This window comes from Macrotis lagotis, chromosome 2 (assembly GCF_037893015.1).
Source record: "Macrotis lagotis isolate mMagLag1 chromosome 2, bilby.v1.9.chrom.fasta, whole genome shotgun sequence".
Classification (NCBI taxonomy): Eukaryota; Metazoa; Chordata; class Mammalia; order Peramelemorphia; family Peramelidae; genus Macrotis; species Macrotis lagotis.
The window spans coordinates 16,623,850-16,645,232 of record NC_133659.1 but is presented as its reverse complement, the minus strand read 5'-3'; the positions used below and the strand labels follow the sequence as shown (position 1 = coordinate 16,645,232).

The 21,383-nt window shown below is 40.2% G+C and overlaps 1 protein-coding gene across 9 annotated transcripts in view; it reads left to right on the top strand.

Annotated features, from left to right (window-relative positions):
* PATJ (PATJ crumbs cell polarity complex component) overlaps positions 1–21,383 on the top strand; it is a 331,197-nt gene that overhangs the window by 6,644 nt on the left and 303,170 nt on the right. For 8 of the 9 annotated variants that reach the window (XM_074221287.1, XM_074221289.1, XM_074221288.1 and 5 more), the window contains exons 2-7: positions 5,303–5,357; positions 5,464–5,630; positions 7,046–7,234; positions 10,458–10,597; positions 12,076–12,271; positions 15,102–15,230. In XM_074221287.1, coding sequence (XP_074077388.1) covers positions 5,336–5,357; positions 5,464–5,630; positions 7,046–7,234; positions 10,458–10,597; positions 12,076–12,271; positions 15,102–15,230 — 843 coding nt within the window. In that variant the 5' untranslated portion in view covers positions 5,303–5,335. Of the gene's footprint in view, positions 1–836; positions 1,739–5,302; positions 5,358–5,463; positions 5,631–7,045; positions 7,235–10,457; positions 10,598–12,075; positions 12,272–15,101; positions 15,231–21,383 lie in introns of those variants that run through there. The other variant, XM_074221284.1, reaches the window with a different exon arrangement.

The following is a 21,383-nucleotide window of genomic DNA, read 5'->3' as shown; positions in this document are numbered from 1 at the left end:
CCATAGGCAGGGTGCTGTCTCTTTCCAATTGGAATCCTCTTTCTGGATTCCAAACACAACAACATGACTTGCACCAAATCACAGAGCTACTGTGTTTCCCTGAAAATAAGCCCTAGCATGATTTTTTTTCAGGATGTTTGTAATACAAGCCCTATCCCCCAAATAAGCCCCAGTTAAAAATCATCAGCCAGACTCATGCATCTATCTGTTGCAACACATGATGGATGTATTGAATTATAAAATAATATTAATATATTTTTAAATATAAAATCTTACTGATATTAATACTTAATAAATGATAATATAAATTATAATTATTTGTAAATACCCAAATGAAGCCTTTAGAGGAATGGTAAATGACCAATGTAAACAGGTGAATAACTGATTGGAGCACAAATAAAGGGGCCACTTGATGGAAAGAAAACCCCAAATCATCACTAAGAACAAGAAAGATAAGATTGAATATGTTTCAGACATTTATGTTCTTTAAACTGAAAAAGTTTGGTGCATACAAACAGTTAAGAGGAAATGATTCAATTGAATGCTGTCACTTGTTTAGCAAGGCAGCCTAAGAGGTTTGTTCCTCTGGGATTCAGTAGTGCTCAGCATGCTAAAGATGAGAACCTTGACAAGAGAAGAATAGATCGAATAATGATTCCCACAGGAGTGATGGCCTATCTCCAAACGTCCCCTGAAATAAATCGTAATGCGCCTTTTGGAGCAAAAATTAGTATAAGAATCAATCTTATTTTTTTTAAGGTTTTTTTTTTTTTTTTTTTTTTTTAGCAATGGGGTTAAGTGGCTTGCTCAAAGCCAGACAGCTAGGTAATTAATTATTAAGTGTCTGAGGGCAGATTTGAACTCAGGTCCTCCTGACTCCAGGGCTGGTGCTTGCTCTATCCATTGTGCCACCTAGCTGCCCCTCAGTCTTTTTTTCAGGGAAATAGGGTATGAAGTGCCTGAATCAGAATTTGAACTCAAGTCTTTTAAATTCAGCACTTTGTCCCTCTTACTGCTTCCTTTCAGTTGATTATTTGACAGCCAGTTTGTGGATTTGGAGGTAAGATTGATTTTGTTGTTGTTCAGTTGTTTTCAATCAAGCCCAATTCTTCATGACCTCTTTTGGGGGTTTCTTGACAAAGATAGCAGAATGGGTGGCCATTTCCTTCTCCAGGTCAAAGCAGTTGAGGAAAGTGAGGCAGACAGGGTTAAGTGACTTGCCCAGGGTCATAAAAATAGACAGTATCCCAGGTCATATTTGAGATTAGGAAGAGGAATCTTGCTTTCCTCCAGACCCAGCATAATATCCACAGAGCCTGAAGAGACTGGGAAGGAAGAAGGGAAAAGATAATGATCTAAAAGTAGGCACATTCTGCCCATTTCCTGACATGCCAGAGCCATTCTAGCTTAACCCTCAGCATTATCTCGAATGCTTCAGGCATGTTCTAGTTTGTTGACCCATGAGGCAGAATCATTATGTACCTCTCCATAGAGACAATTCCTTGTTCCTGGAGATGTCCCAGCAGTCTGGCATGAGAAGAATGTGCCCTGCTCACCTTGCCGAGTCACCCAACCTGTTGGCTAAAAGGGCCAACCTATGGGCGGGTGCATTGGCAGAGGGGAGACCAGAGAGCTGCCTCCTCCTGACTGCACTGAGATTGGGGAATCTGCCTAAAATGGAAGAAAACATTCTTCATTTGCACTTAAAGGGTCTGATGAAGCCCTAACTTCCATTCAGGTCTGTTATGAAACCTCTGGGCCTCAGTTTATTCATTGATTACAAATTAGGTGGTGGTGGGGGGAATAGATGACCCCAACAGTCTTTCTAGCTCTAAATCTATTATCCTATGGTTGTGGGACCCAAACTTCCTTCTCTAGCTCATTTTACAGACGAGGAAGATGAGGTAGACAAGGTTAACTGACTTGCCAAGGGTCACACAGCCAATGTGATTGATGCCATTGAAGTTAATGAAAACTCTTGGGTCTGGTGCTTCAGTTGAACACAGCCTCAACTGACTTTTAAGTGTTGACACATTGATCTTAACTCTAAATATCATGAACTTAGCCAAGGCTTTAGCCAATGAGGCTGTAAAAACCAATAAAAAACAAAGATGGAGGCATTCTCCTGGTTTTGGCAGTAACCAAGGGTAGCTAGCTGGTATAGTGGATAGACAGAGCACCAGGTTTGGGTAAGGATGGGTAGAAATCCAGCCTCACACTATTAATAGCTGATCTTATTTGTAAAATAGAGATAATGATATCATCCACCTCTCAGGATTGTTGGGAGTACCAATTAAGATTTTAAAAAGTGCTCAGCACAGTTTCTTGGGCCAAATAAATGCTGGCTGGCTATTACTATTATCATTACTATTATTGTTAAGTTGTTTTTATTTGTTTTGAGAGCTGAAAGAGCAAAAATTATTAGGCTGAGAGTTTTCTTTTGGTTACAAACCACTCCCTTTCCCCTAATTGAATTTATCTTACACAACTTTTATTCTTATTCCAAAGCTTTGGGCAAGGTGGTAGAGACCTAGAGACAAACACAGAATGGTTGATGTTCTTGGGGATGCAAGATGCACAGTGGGAAGTGAACATTGAATTATTAGAGGAGACCAAAAGTAAAGATTAGAGAAGGCATCATTGAGTGTGGGATTACTGACAACTCTTTTTTTTTTTTAAGGGTTTTGCAAGGCAAATCTGAGCTAGGTAATTGTTGTCTGAGGTCGGATTTGAGCCCAAATCCTCCCTACTCCAGGGTGGGTTCTTTATCCACTGCACCACCTAGCCGCCCCACTGATGACTCTTTTTAAAAATATTTTATTAGTTTTTCAATTATATACAATAGTAGTTTCTACTGATCATTTTTTGTAAGGTTTTGAATTTTACAATTTTCCCCCAATCTTCCTTCCCTCCCCCATCCCTCCATAGAAGGCAGTGTGGTAATCTTTACATTGTTTCCAAGCTATACATTGATTGAAATTGAATGTGTTGAGAGAAATCATATCCTTAAGGAGAAAATAAAATATTAGACATAGAAAAATTATGTTGTACATAAGACTTAAAAAAAATGGAGGTAATAGACTTTGGTCTTTGTTTAAACTCTACAGTTCTTTCTCTGGATACAGATGGTATTCTCCATTGCAGATCCCCTAAAATTGTCCCTGATTATTGCACTGATGGAGAGAGAGCATTTCCATCAAGGCTGATCATCACCCCCATATTGCTGTTAGGGTGTACAGTGTTCTTCTGGTTCTGCTCATCTTGCTCAGCATCAATTCATGTAAATCCTTCCAGGCTTCCCTGAATTTCTATCCCTCCTGGTTTCAAATAGAACAATAGTGTTCCATAATGTACATATCACACAGTTTGTTCAGTCATTCCCCAATTGATGTACATTTCTTTGATTTCTAATTCTTTGCCACCACAAACAGGATTGCTATGAATATTTTTGTACAAGTAATGTTTTTACCCTTTTTCATGGTCTCTTCAGGGTATAGACCCAATAGTGGTATTGCTAGATCAAAGGGTATGCACATTTTTTGTTGCCCTTTGGGTGTAATTCCAGATTGCTCTCCAGAGAGGTTGGATGAGTTTGCAGCTCCACCAACAATGTATTAGTGTCCCAGATTTTCCATGTCCCTCCCAACATTGAACATTCTCCTTTCTGGTCATATTGGCCAATCTGATAGGTGTGAGATGGTATCTCAGAGCTGCTTTAATTTGCATTTCTCTAATCAGTAATGATTTAGAGCAATTTTTCTTAGGACTGTGGATGACTTTGATTTCCTCATCTATAAATTGCCTTTGCATATCCTTTGACCATTTGTCAATTGGAGAAAGACTTGTTTTATTTATAAATTTGACTCAGTTCTCTGCATATTTTAGAAATGAATCCTTTCTGACTTAACTCTTGAAGCAAGATGTTGAGAGGTAGAGAGGTTGCAAATAGTGAACTCTGGGAATAGCTTATAGCCCTACCCAGACTATAGGTATAGATGGACAGTCAAAGGAAACAAATGTGAATGCCATTGTATGAATGGAAAATATGTGAAAGGGGTTCATGAAGTCAGGCTAAAAATGTAGATTGGAGCTGGGTAATGGCAAGTCTGAGCTATTTTATCTTGGAGTGATAAGAGTCATTGAAGATGATTGAATTAGGGGAATGATATAGGTCTCTTTTTTTTTTTAGGTTTTTTTGGTAAGGCAAATGGGGTTGAGTGGCTTGCCCAAGGCCACACAGTTAGGTAATTATTAAGTGTCTGAGACCAGATTTGAACCCAGGTACTCCTGACTCCACAGCTAGTGCTTTATCCACTGTGCCACCTAGCCGCCCCTTATAGGTCTCTTTTGAAATTAGGAATATCAGTTTGTCAGCTTTTTAGAAAATAGAGAGGGGAGAGACTGGGATCATTAAAGTCCATTGGCCATAATGGGATGCATGTGGAGTGAGGGAGGCCCTGAACTATGGCCTTGTGAAGGGAAAGGGGTTTTGTCACCTGATTGAGTGTGTGGGATAATGCAAAAGGAAGAATTTTCTTATTGGAAGATTATTGAAAGGTTCATAGAATTATTGCTAAATAGCCACTTGGTCCAACAGATGAAGAAACTGAAGTTGAAGGAGGATAAATGACTTACCCAGATGTGGCCTCTGAGATAGACATAGGAGATTTCAGAAGATTAACTGGTTTAGAGGGAATAAGTATGTTTGTTCTCTCTCTCCATCCATCCATCCATTCATCCATCCATCCATCCATCCATCCATCCATCCATCCATCTATCCATCCATCCATCTATTTGGCAGGTGGGTGGTACAGTGGATAGAGCATTGGTCTTGGAGTCAGGAGGATTGGGTTTGAATTCAGCCTCAGACACTTAACACTTAATAGCTTTGTAGCCTTGGGCAAGTCATTTAACTCTAATTACCTTGAATCCAGGGCCATCTCCTGTCATCTTGTCATATCTGGCCATTGGATCCAGATTGCTCTGAAGGAGAAAATGAGGCTGGGAACTGAGCAAAGCTCCCCTCTGTCAAATCCAATTCATGTGCTTGTTATGCCATCACCTCTCTGATGTCAAGGTTTTCTTATCTATCCATCCAATTATTTTTCACCCATCTATCTCTGTCTCTATCACTTATCTCTATTTATCATCTGTCTCTGTCTGTCACTTTTTGGTCTGTCTCTCTATTCAATCACCTATCCATCTATCTAGGTCTTTCTTAGATCTATCCATCTATCTGTCTTTGAATAGATACATGTATGAATAATTATTTATTAGATTCACTTTTTTTCCAAATCCATAGATTTCTCTGGTTGGTTGAAGGGAACAGTTCAAGATGCCTGAGAATCCTGCAGCAAGTATGTATACAATTTATATTTCACTTCAGAGTTATGGGTCATCAGGGAAGGGATGGAAGGAGATTGGTACCTGAATCCCACTCTTATCTGCCATTTTCTCTTACAGATAAACTGCAGATTCTGCAGGTCCTTGACCGGCTACAAATGAAATTGCATGAGAGGGGTGACACCTCCCAGAATGAGAGTCTGACCTTGTTTTGTGAGATGCTGAAAAGCCCCCTCTTCAACCAGATACTTACAATTCAGCAATCCATCAGACAGCTGAAAGGACAGGTGGGTTCCCACCCATGGGCTTTTCTATTGACTTGATTTTAACAGGGAGTATCTAGATTGATTTTAGGATGTTTTGATTGGGTGAAGTGGTGGGCTGGGATCAACAAATTGGAAGGATGAGGCATGAGGCTCACCATAGCTTGCGCAATGGCTTTTCCTCCTAGTTCTACTTAAAAAGCTGCCATTATGTTGGCCTAATGGGTCATCCCAGCTAGAGCTAGTTGTTAGGAAGTTGTCTAAGATGTCCCCAAATCAGGTTTCCAATCACATTCTCCTCTTGAATCTCATGTTATCCATTGTCAGAGAAGTGAGTCAAGAAGAATGCCATTTGTAGTGGGGCTAGGATCTGAGATATCTGCTTTCTAGTGCTTTGACTTTTTAAAAAAATTTTTTTTGCAAGGCAAATAGGGTTAAGTGGCTTGCTCAAGGCCACACAGCCAGGTAATTATTAAGTGTCTGAGGTCAGATTTGAACCCAGGTACTCCTGACTCCAGGACCGGTGCTCTATCCACTGTGCCACCTAGCTGCCCTAGTCCTTTGACTTTTGGATGGGGTCCTGGGGCATCTGTAATTGCTCTGAAGCTTAAGAGCTAGAGAGTTACCTGGAATTGTGCTGCCTCTTATATTCACATTTAAATATACAAATAGATATGTCTTCCCATTCTTTGGGAATTTGCCTTCAATGATGAAGATCACAGTCCATTCTTACCTTTGATTGACATGAAAATATTGCTAGATAGTAGATTATTATGGATTTTTTATTAAAGTGACCTCATGATGATTGCCTTTGATGATATTGAGAAAACTGTCCCACCTTTCTCAGGGAGTGATTTGCTCTGTAAAATGAAGGAATTAGACAGGGCAACTTTTAGTTCTATGATCCCTGGTATCCAAAGGGAAATCAAACAGACCAGGTAATATACCTAGTCTGTTAGCTCTGTTTGCAAAATACCAAAAAATCGGGGCGGCTAGGTGGCGTAGTGGATAAAGCACTGGCCCTGGAGTCAGGAGTACCTGGGTTCAAATCCAGTCTCAGACACTTAATAATCACCTGGCTGTGTGGCCTTGGGCAAGCCACTTAACCCTGTTTACCTTACCAAAAACCTCTAAAAAAATACCAAAAATTCTCTTCTAAGTTAATGGGATGGGAGGGAGAAGGGAAAAAAAAAGGTGGGATGGAATTACATGATAGTTTTATTATGTTTTTAAAAGGAATAGTAAATTGTACATAATAGATTTACAGTTTCATATGCAAATTTTTCTCTATTCAACTATGTTATGGAAATATTTGTTTTATTGTTTAAGTTGAAAATAAAATGAATAAAATAAACATATAATAGCAACAGAAAAAACAGTCAATGCATGAACTTTTCAGCAGGTTTTGAAATGATTGGATTGTTCTCTCACTCTCTCAGCTTAGCCACATTCCTTCAGATTGCTCGGCCAATTTTGATTTTTCAAGGAAAGGTTTACTAGTCTTCACTGACAGCTCAATTGCTAATGGGAATGCCCACACAACCTTTACTAACTCATCTGCAGTGTTTCCTTGGACTCCAAGATCAGGAAATGAGGAATTTAACTCTGTCATCCAACAAATGGCACAGGTAGGTCAAGTCACATCTTGTTACATAGAGATTATATACCACCCTCCCCCCGGTTCTCCATTTCCTAACTCCTGCATTGGGTACTTCTAGGCCTGGAATGTGCTGGCTTCTCATATCTCCCTTCTTGGAATCCCTAGCTATTGTCTGTGTTTAGTTCAATACCATGAAGCTTTCCTCAACAGCCCCTGCCTCAGATGCCATCCTTCTGCAAAATTATGTTATATTAATTGTTTTTGTTTATATGCACAAATATTTTCTTCTGATAGAATGAATGGGTTTTTTTTTGGCAAGGCAATGGGGTTAAGTGACTTGCCCAAGGTCACATAATTAGGTAATCATTAAGTGTCTGAGGTCAAGTTTGAACTCAGGTCCCCCTGACTCCAGGACTAATGCTTTATCCACTGTGCCATTACCCCCTAGAATGAATGTTGAAGAGATTTGTGTTTTTGTGTTAGTGATCCCATTTAGTTTAACATACTGAAATAAATAAACACTTCTGGATCCTTACAAAAACCCTGGGAGGGAGGCCCTACTCATAAATAGCCAGATAGATTAAAATTCCCATTTTATATTTGGGGGGACAGTTAACGGGGCATAGGATAGCACACTGGGGTCTAGATTCAAGAAGTTCAAATCCATCCTCAGATGCTTTCTAGATGGATGACCCTGGACCATACTCCCTTTACCCTGTGTTCCTCAGTTTCCTCATCTGTAAAATGAGTTAGAGAAGGAAATGGTAAATCACTCCAGAGACTTTGCCAAGAAAACTCCAAATGGGGTCATGAGGAGTCAGAGATGCCTGACTAAACAAGAACATATAAACTCAATAATTTATGTGGGCTTGAGTATGGGAATTTTCTTCCTGGGGACCATCCTGTACTGCCCCACCCACCCTCCATCCACCTTATTGCTTAGAACTGTATGTGTTGTAACTGTTTTTAATTATGTCCGACTCTTTGTGAAACCTTTTGGAGTTTTCTTTTTCTTTTTTTAGGTTTTGCAAGGCAATAGGCTTAAATGGCTTGCCCCAGGCCACAGAGCTAGGTGATTATTAAGTGTCTGAGACCGGGTTTGAACCCAGGCACTCCTGACTCCAGGGCCGGTGCTTTATCCACTATGCCACCTAGCTGCTCCTGGAGTTTTCTCAGTAAAGCTACTGGAGTAGTTTGCCATTTCCTCCTCTGGTTCATTTTATGGATGAATAAGTGAGGCAAATAGGGAAAAGTAACTTGCCCAGGGTCACATAGCTAGTAAGTGTCTGAGGCCAGATGTAAACACAGTAAGATGAGTCTTCCTGACTTCATACACAGAGGTCTATACCCCGTGGCTGCCTACCCTGCCATGTGGGAAGTGCTTAATTGCTCATCTAGCCACTACATTTCTCCTTTTATCTCTCCCTTTTGCCTCTTCCAGAGAGCCAATCCTTCAAGCAAAATTTTAAAAGATTTAATAAATATTTGGTTGATTTGACAACTTTATTTTAACAGATAATCTCATAGTTTTTCATGTCTTTGCTTTAGTAGCAATTGTGGCTATAGGGGAATAGAATGGAAACCTTTTCTCAAACTGAATTGGAGCCTAAACTGTCTAACCTTGTTCTTCCATGAATGGCGTGAGAACCTTTTTTTCTATTGCCTAGCACCATAGTATACCTGGGCAGCTGGGAGGAGAGAATGGAACAGATTCTGAAGAAGGGGAAACTGCCTGTAATCTGTCTCTGAGAAGGGATCTGATTTCTCCTTCCTTTAGGCCTCTTCTCTTCAAATCCTATTAAATAAAACAAGATTGGGAAGAATGGAGTTGACGCGCTTTTAAAAGCTATGTTCAACGGGGGCAGCTAGGTGGCGTGGTGAATAGAGCACCGGCCCTGGAGTCAGGAGGACCTGAGTTCAAATGTGAACTCAGACATTTAGTAATTCCCTAGCTGTGTCACCTTGGGCATGTCACATGTCACTTAACCCTATTGCCTTGCAAAAAAAACCCTAAAAAAATATATTAAAAACTATATTCAAGGGCTGAGGAAATGTCTCAAGTATCCCTTTTGTCTGAGTTCTCTTTTCACTTATACTTAGTGATTTTTTTTTTGTTTTTGTTTTTGGCAAGGCAAATGGGGTTAAGTGGCTTGCCCAAGGCCACACAGCTAGGTCATTATTAAGTGTCTGAGGTCACATTTGAACTCAGGTCCTCCTGACTCCAGGGCCGGTGCTCTATCCACTGTGCCACCTAGCCGCCCCGTACTTATTGATTTTTGATATTTGGAACCAGATTTATTCCTCATTTGAAGTCACTGAATAAACCTTTTGCCTCTGAGCTTCAGTTTACTAATGGAGACTGATTTGAAAGATAAGGACAAATCAGATAGCAAATTCATTCATTTTAAAAGAGCCACTTAAACCAGAATCCCTTAGCATTGTCACCTGATTCCATTTGTTTTATTGTTCAACAGTTCATTTTTGGGTCTTTCTTTGTTAGAGTGGTAGAATGCTATTCTTTCAGGTAGTGTGCTATTAAAGGAGTTAATAAAATCCTTGGCAATGAAGACTGGAGCCAAGGCATTTAAGATAAAACCCACTTTTAGGTTGTCCTAGAAGAGCAATATGAACTTGTCATTGGGGTTAAAAACAGGATGCTCTCCTAAGATGCTTCATGCTTTGACTTGAGTCAAAAGCTAGCACATCGAGGATTTAAAGCCTCAGACACTTTGCCTCTGTGAAAATGCAACCAAAGAGAATTTTTAGTAAGAAATCCATAGGGAAAAACCAATCCATAACATTTTGAAGATGTCTGCAAAAATGTGGAAAACGTGCACTAGTAAACAATATCACCTCTGAGAGTTGTTCTCTCTCTTGGGGTTCAGCTCATCATGGGATCAAAATATCAAAATGCCTCCCCAATTCCCTGAGGTTTCAGAACATTCTCTTTTAATACTTTTATTTATTTAAGGTAATGAGTGGGGTTAAGTGTGACTTGGCCAAGGTCACACAGCTAGGTAGTTATTAAGTGTCTGAGCTTGGATTTGAACTCAGGTCCTCATGACTCCACGGCCAGTGCTCTATCCACTGTGCCACCTAGCTGCCCCCAGTCTCCTAACATTCTTGAGACTGACATGCCCTGGATTTGATTTTTAGTAAGAATCACGATGTGGGGTTTTCCCAGATATCAAAGTGCTGTTTCAGAGCTAGTTCAATGTTAAACTGTGGCCTTTTTTCTCTCTCCCCAATAGGGCAGACAGATTGAATATATAGATATAGCAAAGCCATCCACTGGAGGTCTAGGATTCAGCGTGGTGACTGTAAGAAGGCAGAACACAGGAGGCATTGATCTCTTTGTGAAGGAAGTCCAACCAGGAAGCATAGCAGACAGGTAAGGCTTATTGATGGCCACTCATTTTTTTAAAAAATAATTAATCTAGTTAATGTTCAAATTCATTAAATAGACAAGAACATTCACAGTAGTTCTGAGTCCCACTTCTTTCCCCCTCCCACCTCCCGAAGACAGCAAGTAATCTGATGAAGATTATACAGGTATAATGCCATGATCATTTTTTAAAACAATGCTTTATTGATCCCTTGCCTTTCCCATTATATTTCTTCTAGTCTCTTGGACTTTTCCTGGATTCAATTGTTCTGATCTGTAAAATGAGGGAATTGGTTTAGATTGCCTTGGAGTCACTTCTGCCTCTATCTTCGGAGCTGAAGTAGTTGAACAAACAAGTTCTGCTTGTCCCCAGAAGGCAGAATCCAGAGTCCAGAGGTTAAGGAAGCTGCCTGGAGAGATTTAAGCATCTTGTAGGAAGGGAAAGGCTTCTGAACGATTTGGGGGTCACAGTGGATTTCACCTCATTTAACGTCTTCGGAAGAAGTTAGATGACCACTTAGCCTGTGATAGTTGTTCAGTCAAGTCTGACTTTTCATGACCTCATTTAGAATTTTCTTGGCAATAATACAGGAGGGGCTTGCCAATTCTGGCTCCAACTCATTTTCCAGATGAGAAAACCAAAGCAAACAGGATTAAGTGACTTGCCCAGGGTCACACAGCTAGTAAGAGTCTGAAGTCAGATTTAAACTTGGAAAGTCACCGACTCCAGGCCCAATATTATCTACTGAGGCACTTAGTGACCCATTGGTTGGTGATTAAGTTCTTGTTAAGAAGTAATAATCCCAGCATGGATGTGGTTTCCAAAGGTATAGAATTCACAAATGAGAAAAACAAAGAGAGATGAATATAGAACCAGAGAATAAGACTGATGAGGGGGAGTTGGCGAGATAGGAGATTAACAGTGTAGTTCCCCAGAATTCATTTTGGAAGAGCATTTTAGAGGAAGGTTGAATAAGTCAACAAATGCCAGAGGCTAGAGGGAGATCAGGGAATGGGAGGACCAAGAAAAGTTGGCTGAATTGAGTCAGGAGGATGCTTTTGACTGTATGGAGTCGTTTCAGCCTAACAATTGAAGCCACATCTTAGCAGGTTGGGGGTGGTTTTTTGGAGGCAGTGGTGAGAAAACAGATTGTGTGGGTGTGGTGAACACCTTCTAATAGAAGGGCTGGCATTGTGTTTGTTTACCTTAAAAACCAAATGTCTTTTTTAAAAAACCCCCAATAATTTAACAATTTGCAGGATGCACACAGTGTAACTTGTGTTAATTAGTTAATGTGTGTTCTGATGAAAAAACATTCTGAAGTGTTAAGTTGTAGTCTTTAATTGAAACAGTGTAATAAACAAAAGAACTGGGTAGCAACCTGCTGAATGTGGAGGTTGCCTGCATTGGGTTTTGTGCATTTTCCTCTGGGAAGTTAATGAGCCTCTTAACAGAAAGAAAAATGTCTTTTCCCTATTTCTAGGGATCAACGATTTAGGGAAAATGACCAAATCCTGGCCATCAACCATACCCTTCTGGACAGGAACATGACTCATCAACAGGCTATTGCCCTACTTCAGCAGTGTACGGGATCACTGAGGTTGGTGGTCGCCAGGGGTTCGAGACAATGGGCAGGCCAAAGTTCAACAAGTCTGGGTGATACTAACCCTCCAGAAAAAGTGAGTAAGAAAATGGGAAGAGTGGCTCAAGTGAATAACTCTTTCTAAAGAATTCTTGTTTCATTAATGACTGTGTAAAAAGGATTTTTTTAAGTGAATTAGCATGTGCAGAAAAGCAAAGAAAGTCACTGCACCCTTACCTTCAAATGAAGGAAACAGCACACTTTGTTGTGGAATGTAGAGAAGATTGACACACCCCGTCCCAGGACTTGACTGTTTATTTTATCATGCTTCTGGTTCAGAACTGGAGAAAAAGGAAAGAAGAATGCAGTAGGGGCCAGGCAGTTGATTAGGTTGTGGAGGAATTGCTCTAAGTATCTAGGGAGGGACAGTTACCTTGCTCACCAAAGTCAATCAAGCCTCAACTCAGATGTTCCTCCTGGCACCCTGCATTCTTAGTTTTGGGTGGAGAGGAAGTTGGTTGACCTGGAGTCTTTGGAGAAAAGGGAGAGAAATTTTGATTGTATCATAGATTTAGATCTGGAATCTGCACAATTCTCTCATTTTAGAGACTAAGAAAGGGAGGTCTAGAGAGGTAAATTTTCTTGCCAGTGTCCCACAATTTGTTAGTCTATAAGGTGAGATCTGACTTCACTAAAAGCAGTTAGCATTTTCATGTAGGTAGGATAAATAAAGAACTCCCCCCCACCTTCTCCTTGCTATTTTTTCCCAGAAGGTCTTGCGTAACTCACTTTGACAAGTCTTTTGTTTGTTGAGTTTCAGAAGACAAATTGAGCTATTCTTAAGAAAATGAGTCATTAGTCTGCCATGGAATCAGAATCAGAATTATTCTGCTTGGCCCCAAACGGCCAAACTAGGGACCCTGATTTATAGAAACAGTTGTAGATTTACTGTCATGAGACTTCTCATCAGCTAGAGCTCCAGTCAGTGACTTAGGCTGCCCTGGCAGGGCATCCAAGCTTTTCCACCCAAGGCTGACTGGGTACTTGTCAGAGATACAGTTTGGATTCTTCTTTAAGTCTGAGTCAGATTAGATGGGCTCTCCAATTTGTGACTGAATTGTAGTTATTACTACATTAGAAAATGGGGGAAGGATTCTCTCTTTCTTGCTGCTGTCTATAGTCAGAATAGTTATTGTTGGGGGGTTTTTTGGTGGGGCAATGGGGTTAAGTGACTTGCCCAAAGTCACACAAGTAAGTATCAACTATCTGATGCCAGATTTGAACTAGGTCCTCCTCACTCTAGCTGCCCTAGAGATTAGTTTTTGCTTGATGTTGAATTATTTTTAATTTTTATTCTTTGCAAAGAATCTTTTTTCTTTTTTTTTAGTTTTCCTGAACAAAAATCTATTTTCTTTTCCTCTCATATCTCTGCCATTTTAAAAAAACAAAAGATGAGGCAATGGGGTTCAGTGACTTACCCAAGGTCACACACTATGTAAGTATTAAGAGTCTGATGTGGAATTTGAACTCAGGTCCTCCTGACTCCAGGGCTGGTGCTCTTATCATCCACTGTGTCACCTAGTTTCCCCTAGAATATACATTTTTAAAGAAAGTAGATTATTTCCTTTAGATAACTTTTAACTTCCTGTTTGCTATCATAGCCTGTCCATTAAGCAATAAGGGTGAAGGTGTGAGATTTTGCATTGGTTGCCTACCTGCTGTCATGACAGGCAACTGAGTTCCTAGAATGTGTTGCATATTTTCAATGGAAGTTGGATCAAGGTATCAAAATGTGTCTCTTTTCTCTTCCTGGTGACAGATCCTTTCATCTCACATGTGGAATTTAAAAATGACCTCCCCATTGTTTCTCCTGCCTCCAGTCCCTTCACACACATCAATTTGTCTGTGCAGCACACCTATTGTGACTCTCTGTCACCTAAATTCTTTTTTTTGCAAGGCTGTGGGGTTAAGTGACTTGCCCAAGGTCATTCAGCTACGTAATTATTAAGCATCTGAGACCAAATTTGAACTCAGGACATTTTGACTCCAAGACCAAGGTTCCATCCACTGCATCACCTAGCTGCCCCTCCATTGCCTAAATTTTTATTTAAGCCTTCTTGGGACTGGAGGATGCAGCTGTGTCCAATGCATTTCCTATATCTCACCTTTCCACTGTTCACCAGCACAGGCTTAACTGCCTCCCTATAATACTTTCTGGATCTTTGCCTGTCAAAATACTACCCATCTTTCATATTTGAATTCCATAGGGCAGCTAGATGGTGCAGTGAATAGAGCAACTGGCTTTAGATGTAGGAGGACAGGAGTTCAAATCCAGCCTCAGACATTTACTAGCTATGTGACCTTGGGCAAGTCAATTAATCCTGATTGCCTCACATCCAGGGCCATTTCCAGTTGTCCTGATTCCTATCTGGCCACTGGACCCAGATGGCTCTGGAGGAGAAAGTGAGACTGGTGACTTAGCACAGCCCCTCCTCACTCAAATCCCATTCGTATGCTTGGCATATCATCACCTCCCTGATGTCATGGTCTTTAAAATGAAGGACAAACTTTATTAGTCCTCGATATAAATGTGACCTAGTCAACTTTCTGTTTGCTGTCTGCCTATCTCTGTCCATGTCTTTGTCTCTTTGCCTTTCTCTTCCTCTTTCTATGTCTTTGTCTACTTGTCTTTCTCCATAGTATCCATATTCTACCTCCCCTACTGAATAAGTTGGCAGTTCCTTGAAAGCAGGAACTCTGTCTTATTAATCCTTTATGTTTACTGCCTTGCAAATAGTAGCTGTTCAACAATCTTACTAATTGTTGGATTTGTTGAATGTGTGAAGTTACTCTCCATATAGGAAAAATCCTCTGGAAATGTGGGTGGTGGCCAGACTGTAACAGAGGCTTTTTGCTCTCAATGACAGATTTGCTGGGGTCACGTGGAAGATGTTGAACTTGTTAATGATGGCTCCGGCTTAGGTTTTGGAATTGTCGGCGGAAAGGCAAGCGGGGTCATTGTGAAGACGATTGTTCCTGGAGGATTAGCTCATCGGGTAGGTGGCTTTTCTGTGGTGCTGTCATTTTTGGTGATTGTTCCCCAAAAGTATTGTTTGTTTAGAACTGAGGGAATTTCAGTAAAAGCAAACCCAAGTCACAACCGTAGCATCATAGATTCTCCGAATTGAGAAAAAACTCATAGGTCATCTGGGTTGACCTATAGCTGGAATAAGAAAAGGCCTGACAGTTGTGATCTGGGGGTGTTGAGGGAGGTCCCTTTCCACAAAATCAGACTTAGAAGTCTGTAAAGCACATAGGTGTCCTTTGACAAAAACCTCTTCATCTTGGCATGGAAGAAATTTTCTTAGGGAAGTAAGGAATGCAACGCAGTAGCTTTGTTTTAATTGTTCTGTTCTCTCTGTTCCCAGCCTCCCTCTGGTTACCAAATCTCACAGTTTTACAGTCAGTGAAAGCAAAGAGGACTTTCAAAAGGGATCCAGACCTAAATGGAACAAATCATCTTTTGTCTCCCTTTCCAGGAACTTAGAGTAGCCTTCCACTTCAGTAGAACTGCCAGACAATTACCCTAGGGCAGGTTTATCCATATAGACCCTTTCCTTCAGCTTGGGGTCTTTGGCCATGGAGCTCTCCATTCTCTTGGATTTCAAGGGAAAATGTTATCTCCCAGAGCTGAGCTACCACTTGTCTTTGAGACCCCTTGACTACTTTTTCTGTACCATTCACCACAATCTGGTGCCTCTTACCTCCTTAGCCATGGTGCTGGTCTTTGACCTTCCCTCTTTCACGTTTCCTGGTCACTGAGCTCCTCATTCCCATAAATAGTGCAAGTTCACCATGAACTGTTGCTCTTATCAACATTTCAATTTCTTTAGTGTGTTTGTTCTCTGTGACATGATAGAAGAATGGTGAACTGATCTGGTTAAACCAAATTACACTAAAGTTGCTCTTTCCCCTGCTATTCTTTCAGTCAGTCCCCACGACTAATCCTCCTTACTCCTTACTCCCTTCTGTTAACTACGGACAACTGCTCACCCAAATAAATCTTTTGTTGGTGCAATTTCAGTTGTGAGAGGAATACTTTGTCCTAAACAATGCCCCTTAAATCACATCAGGTTTGTTCTACTGAAGTGAAAGACTTCTGTAGGCTCTTGGAAGGGGAGGCAAAAGAGCCCTTATTTTTTCCATTTAAAGTCTATATTCTTTTAAAAAGATAAAATTAAATTTATACCTCTTTTACATCACCAACATTTTTTGTTTTATTTCTCCATTTCTTCCCCTCACATTTTCCATCAATAATAATAATAAAAGATGGAATAAAACAGAAAGGAGAACTAATTCAGCAAAACTATCCAAAGTATTGAATTTTGATCATTATACACAACTTTCTGAACCCATACTTCCCTACCTCAATACAGAAGGGAGGAAGCTGCCTTAGCATTTCTCTTCTCTGAGGTCAAGTTTGGTCATTATGACTTCACAACATTCATCTTCAATTATTTTTTCAACGTTCATTCCATTTACATTCTTGTAATCATTGTGTATATGGTTTTCTTGGCTCTGCTTGCTGAACTTTGTATCAGTTCATATCCTGGATACTTCTGTATCCATCATAATTATGGTTTCTTACAGCAAGTAATAATATTCCATCGCATTCATTTACCACAATTTGTTTAGCCATTCCCCAATTGCTGGGCATTGACTTTGTTTATTCCCTAGTTAATGGACATTTACTTTGTTCTTTAATACTGTAAATATGTTGGCATATCTAGGCAACTTCTTTTGGGCTATTTTTATAAGTTTCATCTTCTTGGAATTGGTCTGCCCCTTGCTTTTGTCATCCTTCCAATGAAGGAGGCCAATGTCTATTCCAGAAGGACGAGAGGAGGGAGCTAACTTGGCCTGAGTAAAACCAGCTTCCTTAAGATCCCCAGGTGTACAGGCTCACCATCTCTGGCAAGAGTGAGGGATAAATAGTGGACAGACTAGTGCTTTGTAGGGCCCTTACAATAGCAAGAGAATTTGAGGAAAGTCTGTAGCATATTGAGTAGATTCCTTGTGTTGAAGACCATGCCTGGGAGATGTCTAAGATAGGCAGTGGTGGATAACCTGTGGCATCGTAGGGGAGCCCATGCCAGTGGGTTCACAGATCCATAGGTTTGTCCATTTTCTCTGATGATTCAATTCACTCTTCTTTGATTTAATAGATGGTCTTTGAAAGAATTGTGGTACTAAAAAATTTCTTCTTTAGCAACCTTTAACTTAGCAGGACTAATTTTCAGATAAGAAGAATACTAGCCATTGCCAAGATTGAGGCTCACTTCCTTCCTCCAATGAGACACCAGAATAAAACTGGCTCGATATTATCCTGTTTCTTTTTTTTAATTTTATTTATTTAAGCAATGGGGTTAAGTGACTTGCCCAAGGTCACATAGCTAGATAATTAAGTGTCTGAGGTTGGATTTGAACTCAGGTCCTCCTGACTCCAGAACTGGTGCCCTATCTACTGTGCCACCTAGCTGTCCCCTCGTTATCCTGTTTCTGAAGAGAAAATAGTTGTGGGTCCCAGAAAGTTTAAGTTTTCAAGTAAATATTTTTTTTTTAAAAAAAAGGGCAGTGCACTAATATATGAATGGAAGAATGGATACTTTGGGTCATCTTTAATTCCTGACCTCCTTCTATTTTTGGATTTTTTTTTTGTTATTCCTCCTTGACAGCTCTTGGTGATTTCTGATACCTGTTCAGCTACAAATTCAGCTCTGTTCCCTTTAATTTGCTTGCCTAGTCTACAGATTAAGGAAGGAGGAGGAGGAGGCCTCTTGCAAAACTAAAATAAAAGCCAGCAATTTGAGATGCGGGAATGAGAAAGTTGCCTGTCATTTCAGAGCCTTCCCTATCTATCAATCTGACTAATAACTGTTTTTGCCCTGACTGATTCTTGAGAACACCTGCTTTTCTGTAATGAACAAAATGTTTGGCTTCCAGTGACAGATGCAAATTAACTGCCACAGTTTAAATTAGCAAGAGGTGAAGTAAAATTGGGAAAAATATATATATAGTGCATTTTAAAAGAGAAAGTCACTTCAATCCAAAAGCCTTAAGTTACTTTCACTTGCAAAGTGGTTCAGTCCAATTACACAAATGTTTAATACTTGCCCACTTGTGCCAGACATTGCAAGTTCAAAGTCAAAATAAATGGCCTCTCCCTTCAAGAAAATGATCATTTTACTGGCGAAATCAAAAAAAGAATATACAGAGTGTTGGTATTTTGGTGATGGTGAATATCATCTACTATGGAAATGAGAAAAGGACCCATGTTGACCCTTTACCTGAGCATTAGAAATTTCACAAAATGGTAGTGGGAGAGCATTCCAGGGAGGAGGGTGGCCTGTTCAGGAAATGGAGCATTGTTTGAAGGGAATAGCATTGAGGATGGTTTGCTGAGGTCTCATTCAGATAGAAAGCATGTCTTTATTTTCTCCACCTCTATCAAAAAATTATTTGAAGCAATTATTTGAAGATCTGATTCTGAGAAGGGGGCTGAAGGCTTCACTAAACTGCCAAAAGGTTCTGAATCCTTGCAGGAGGGGCATTGTGGCTCATTGGAGAGAACAGTAGACCTAACATTTCCACTAATTATGTCAGAAACCTTGGTCACTTAAGCAAAGACCACTTAATTGTCGCTCCCTGCCACCTTTGGGCTACAGACCCTTGGCCAGCCTTACCTCATCTCTCTAGTTGGTGGCATTCACCCATACCAAAATGGCAACATTGTATATTCCTTGCATTTACTAATCTGTGTACAAATAATTTTCCCCAGTAGAATATAATTTTTGAATATAGATTAGTCTTTACATGCCAAACAGATTAATTTGACTTTTATCTTAAAGGCAATAGGAAACCATTGAAGCTTCTTGAGAAAGGGGTATTGAGGTGACATGGTCAGATCCTTGGTTTAAGAATGTGAATTTGGGGGTGGCTAGGTGGCGCAATGGATAGAGCACTGGCCCTGGAGTCGGGAGTGTCTGAATTCAAATCCAGCTTCAGACACTTAATAATTAACTAGCTGTGTGGTCTTGGACAAGCCACTTAACCCCATTTGCTTTGCAAAAACCTTAAAAAAAAAGAATGTGAATTTGGAAACTATGAGGATGACAAGGAGGAAGGAAGAGGAGGAAAAACAGAAGGTTCATATTCTCTCACCTTATAATCTGAGCTCCTGGAAGGCAAGGCCTGTCCCTCCCTGCTCTGTTTGGTTGTTTTTGTTTTTGTTTTTGCCTTTCTCTTGCCTGGCACATAGTAGGTATTTAATAAATAAATAGCAAAAATAAAAACAAATAAATTGACTCTTGCCATTTAAAGGGCAGTAGTTCAGGCAAGGCTTGGGATTTGGGACTGTGTTTAGGAGATAGTAGGACAGCAGGGAGTATACCTGAACCTCCTTACCACTGGGCTACCATCTCATCTCAACCAAGGTTGGCTCCTCTGTTGTAAAATGAACACTTAGCTTTGAATAGCAACTTCTGCGCTAGCTGTCAGGAGAGCAGAAAATGGTTCTTGCCTTTCACTTGATGCCTTTCATTTTGTGGTGTTATAGACACACTGGATTATTCTTTAGGATAGTCACGCAGGTAGAAGGAAATTGTTGGGGGGAGGGGGAAATGCTCACAAGTGGTAGTCTAGTAATTAAAATTTTCCATTTAGTCAATGGTCAGGTTTTAAGGCAATAAATAACCTGTGAGTGGAGGCTTATTTCAGGGGGAGGGAGTCTGTTAAATTTACTAATGTGTCAAATTTCTTCTCTTGAAAATGATGGTGGATTGGATTAATATTATTTGGTGGAAGAATAAGGGGATAATCACAGTAATAAAAGCTTATTTTCATAGAATGCTTTCTGATGCAAAGCACTTTCTGGGCATTATCTCAGGCATCCCATGGGGAGAATTTTTCTTTTGAAGTTTCAGATCTGAGCTCTATTCATCTCTCCTGATGAGTGATCCATCCATCACTTGAGTCAGTGAACCAAGAATACTGTGTGGGCTGGTCAAAGTGATACAGGCAGACGTGGCCTCCAAGTCAGGAAAACTTCCAGAGAGATCTATTGGGTCTGCCTGGAAAGAGTTCCCTCCTGAAAGGATGATTGATAAGTTTTGAGGAATTTGCAAAGGCTATTTTTATTGTGTTGTTGTTTAGGGTTAAGGCAGTGGAATCGGTGACTCAGTGATTCTATTTATTTAAACTTTGAAATTTGTATTTATTGATGTTTTTTTAGCTATCTAGACCTTTGACTACAGTCATGTAGGTGACTTCCAGGTCCGGTCAGTTTGTTAAATGTTTATTATATTTCAGGCCCTATGAAAGAGACCCCCCTTTGGATGCAGTTTGGAAGCCCATCCAAAGATCCTGGTCTTAGAGGGTCATCTGGGGCATTGGCAGGTTAGATTACTTTTCCCATGATCATGTAGCTAGTCAGATTCAGGACTTCCTGACTCCAGAGATAGCCCTCTCACTCCCCTGGACCACTGCCTCTTGAACATAGATAATTTGAATTAATTCAACAATAGAGCAATAGTTTGTATGTGATATCATTAACCTAGTCTCTGGCAAAGTATTAGATAACTTATCTTAGTAAATGTTTATTAGTGTAAACCCCCCCCCCCCATTGTTTTTGAAGAGAGGATCAGGGAGATGAGGACTTGATAATTGGCTTTAATTGGTTCAGAATTGATTGAATGCCTTAGCTCAGAAAGAAGTCATCAAGGATCAGTGTAGTGTGTGGTATCTTTTCACTCTCATACCCCAGGAATCTGCTTGGTCCTGGGCTTGTTACCATTTTTTGTCAGGGACTTACAAATATGAATGGGCAGTATGCTTATCCGAGCGGCAGATGACAATAACTAGAGGGGAGAGCTCATGCACTGGATCTCAGGGCTAGGATTCTGAGAGATCTTGACAGTATGGGAGCATTAAACTGAATCTAATCAAACCCAAAAATGTGTTTTCATGGGAGCATGCATTTTGGGAGAAAGACGGTTGATCGGTAGTTTTTCTGAAAAAAATATTTGGAAGTTTTAGTGGATTTCAGGCTAAAGGTGAATCAGAAGAAGACTATGATAGCTAAAAGAAATCATGAGAATTTGGATTACAGTGAGAGACATAAATAATATCTTAGATCTAGGGAGATGAGGATC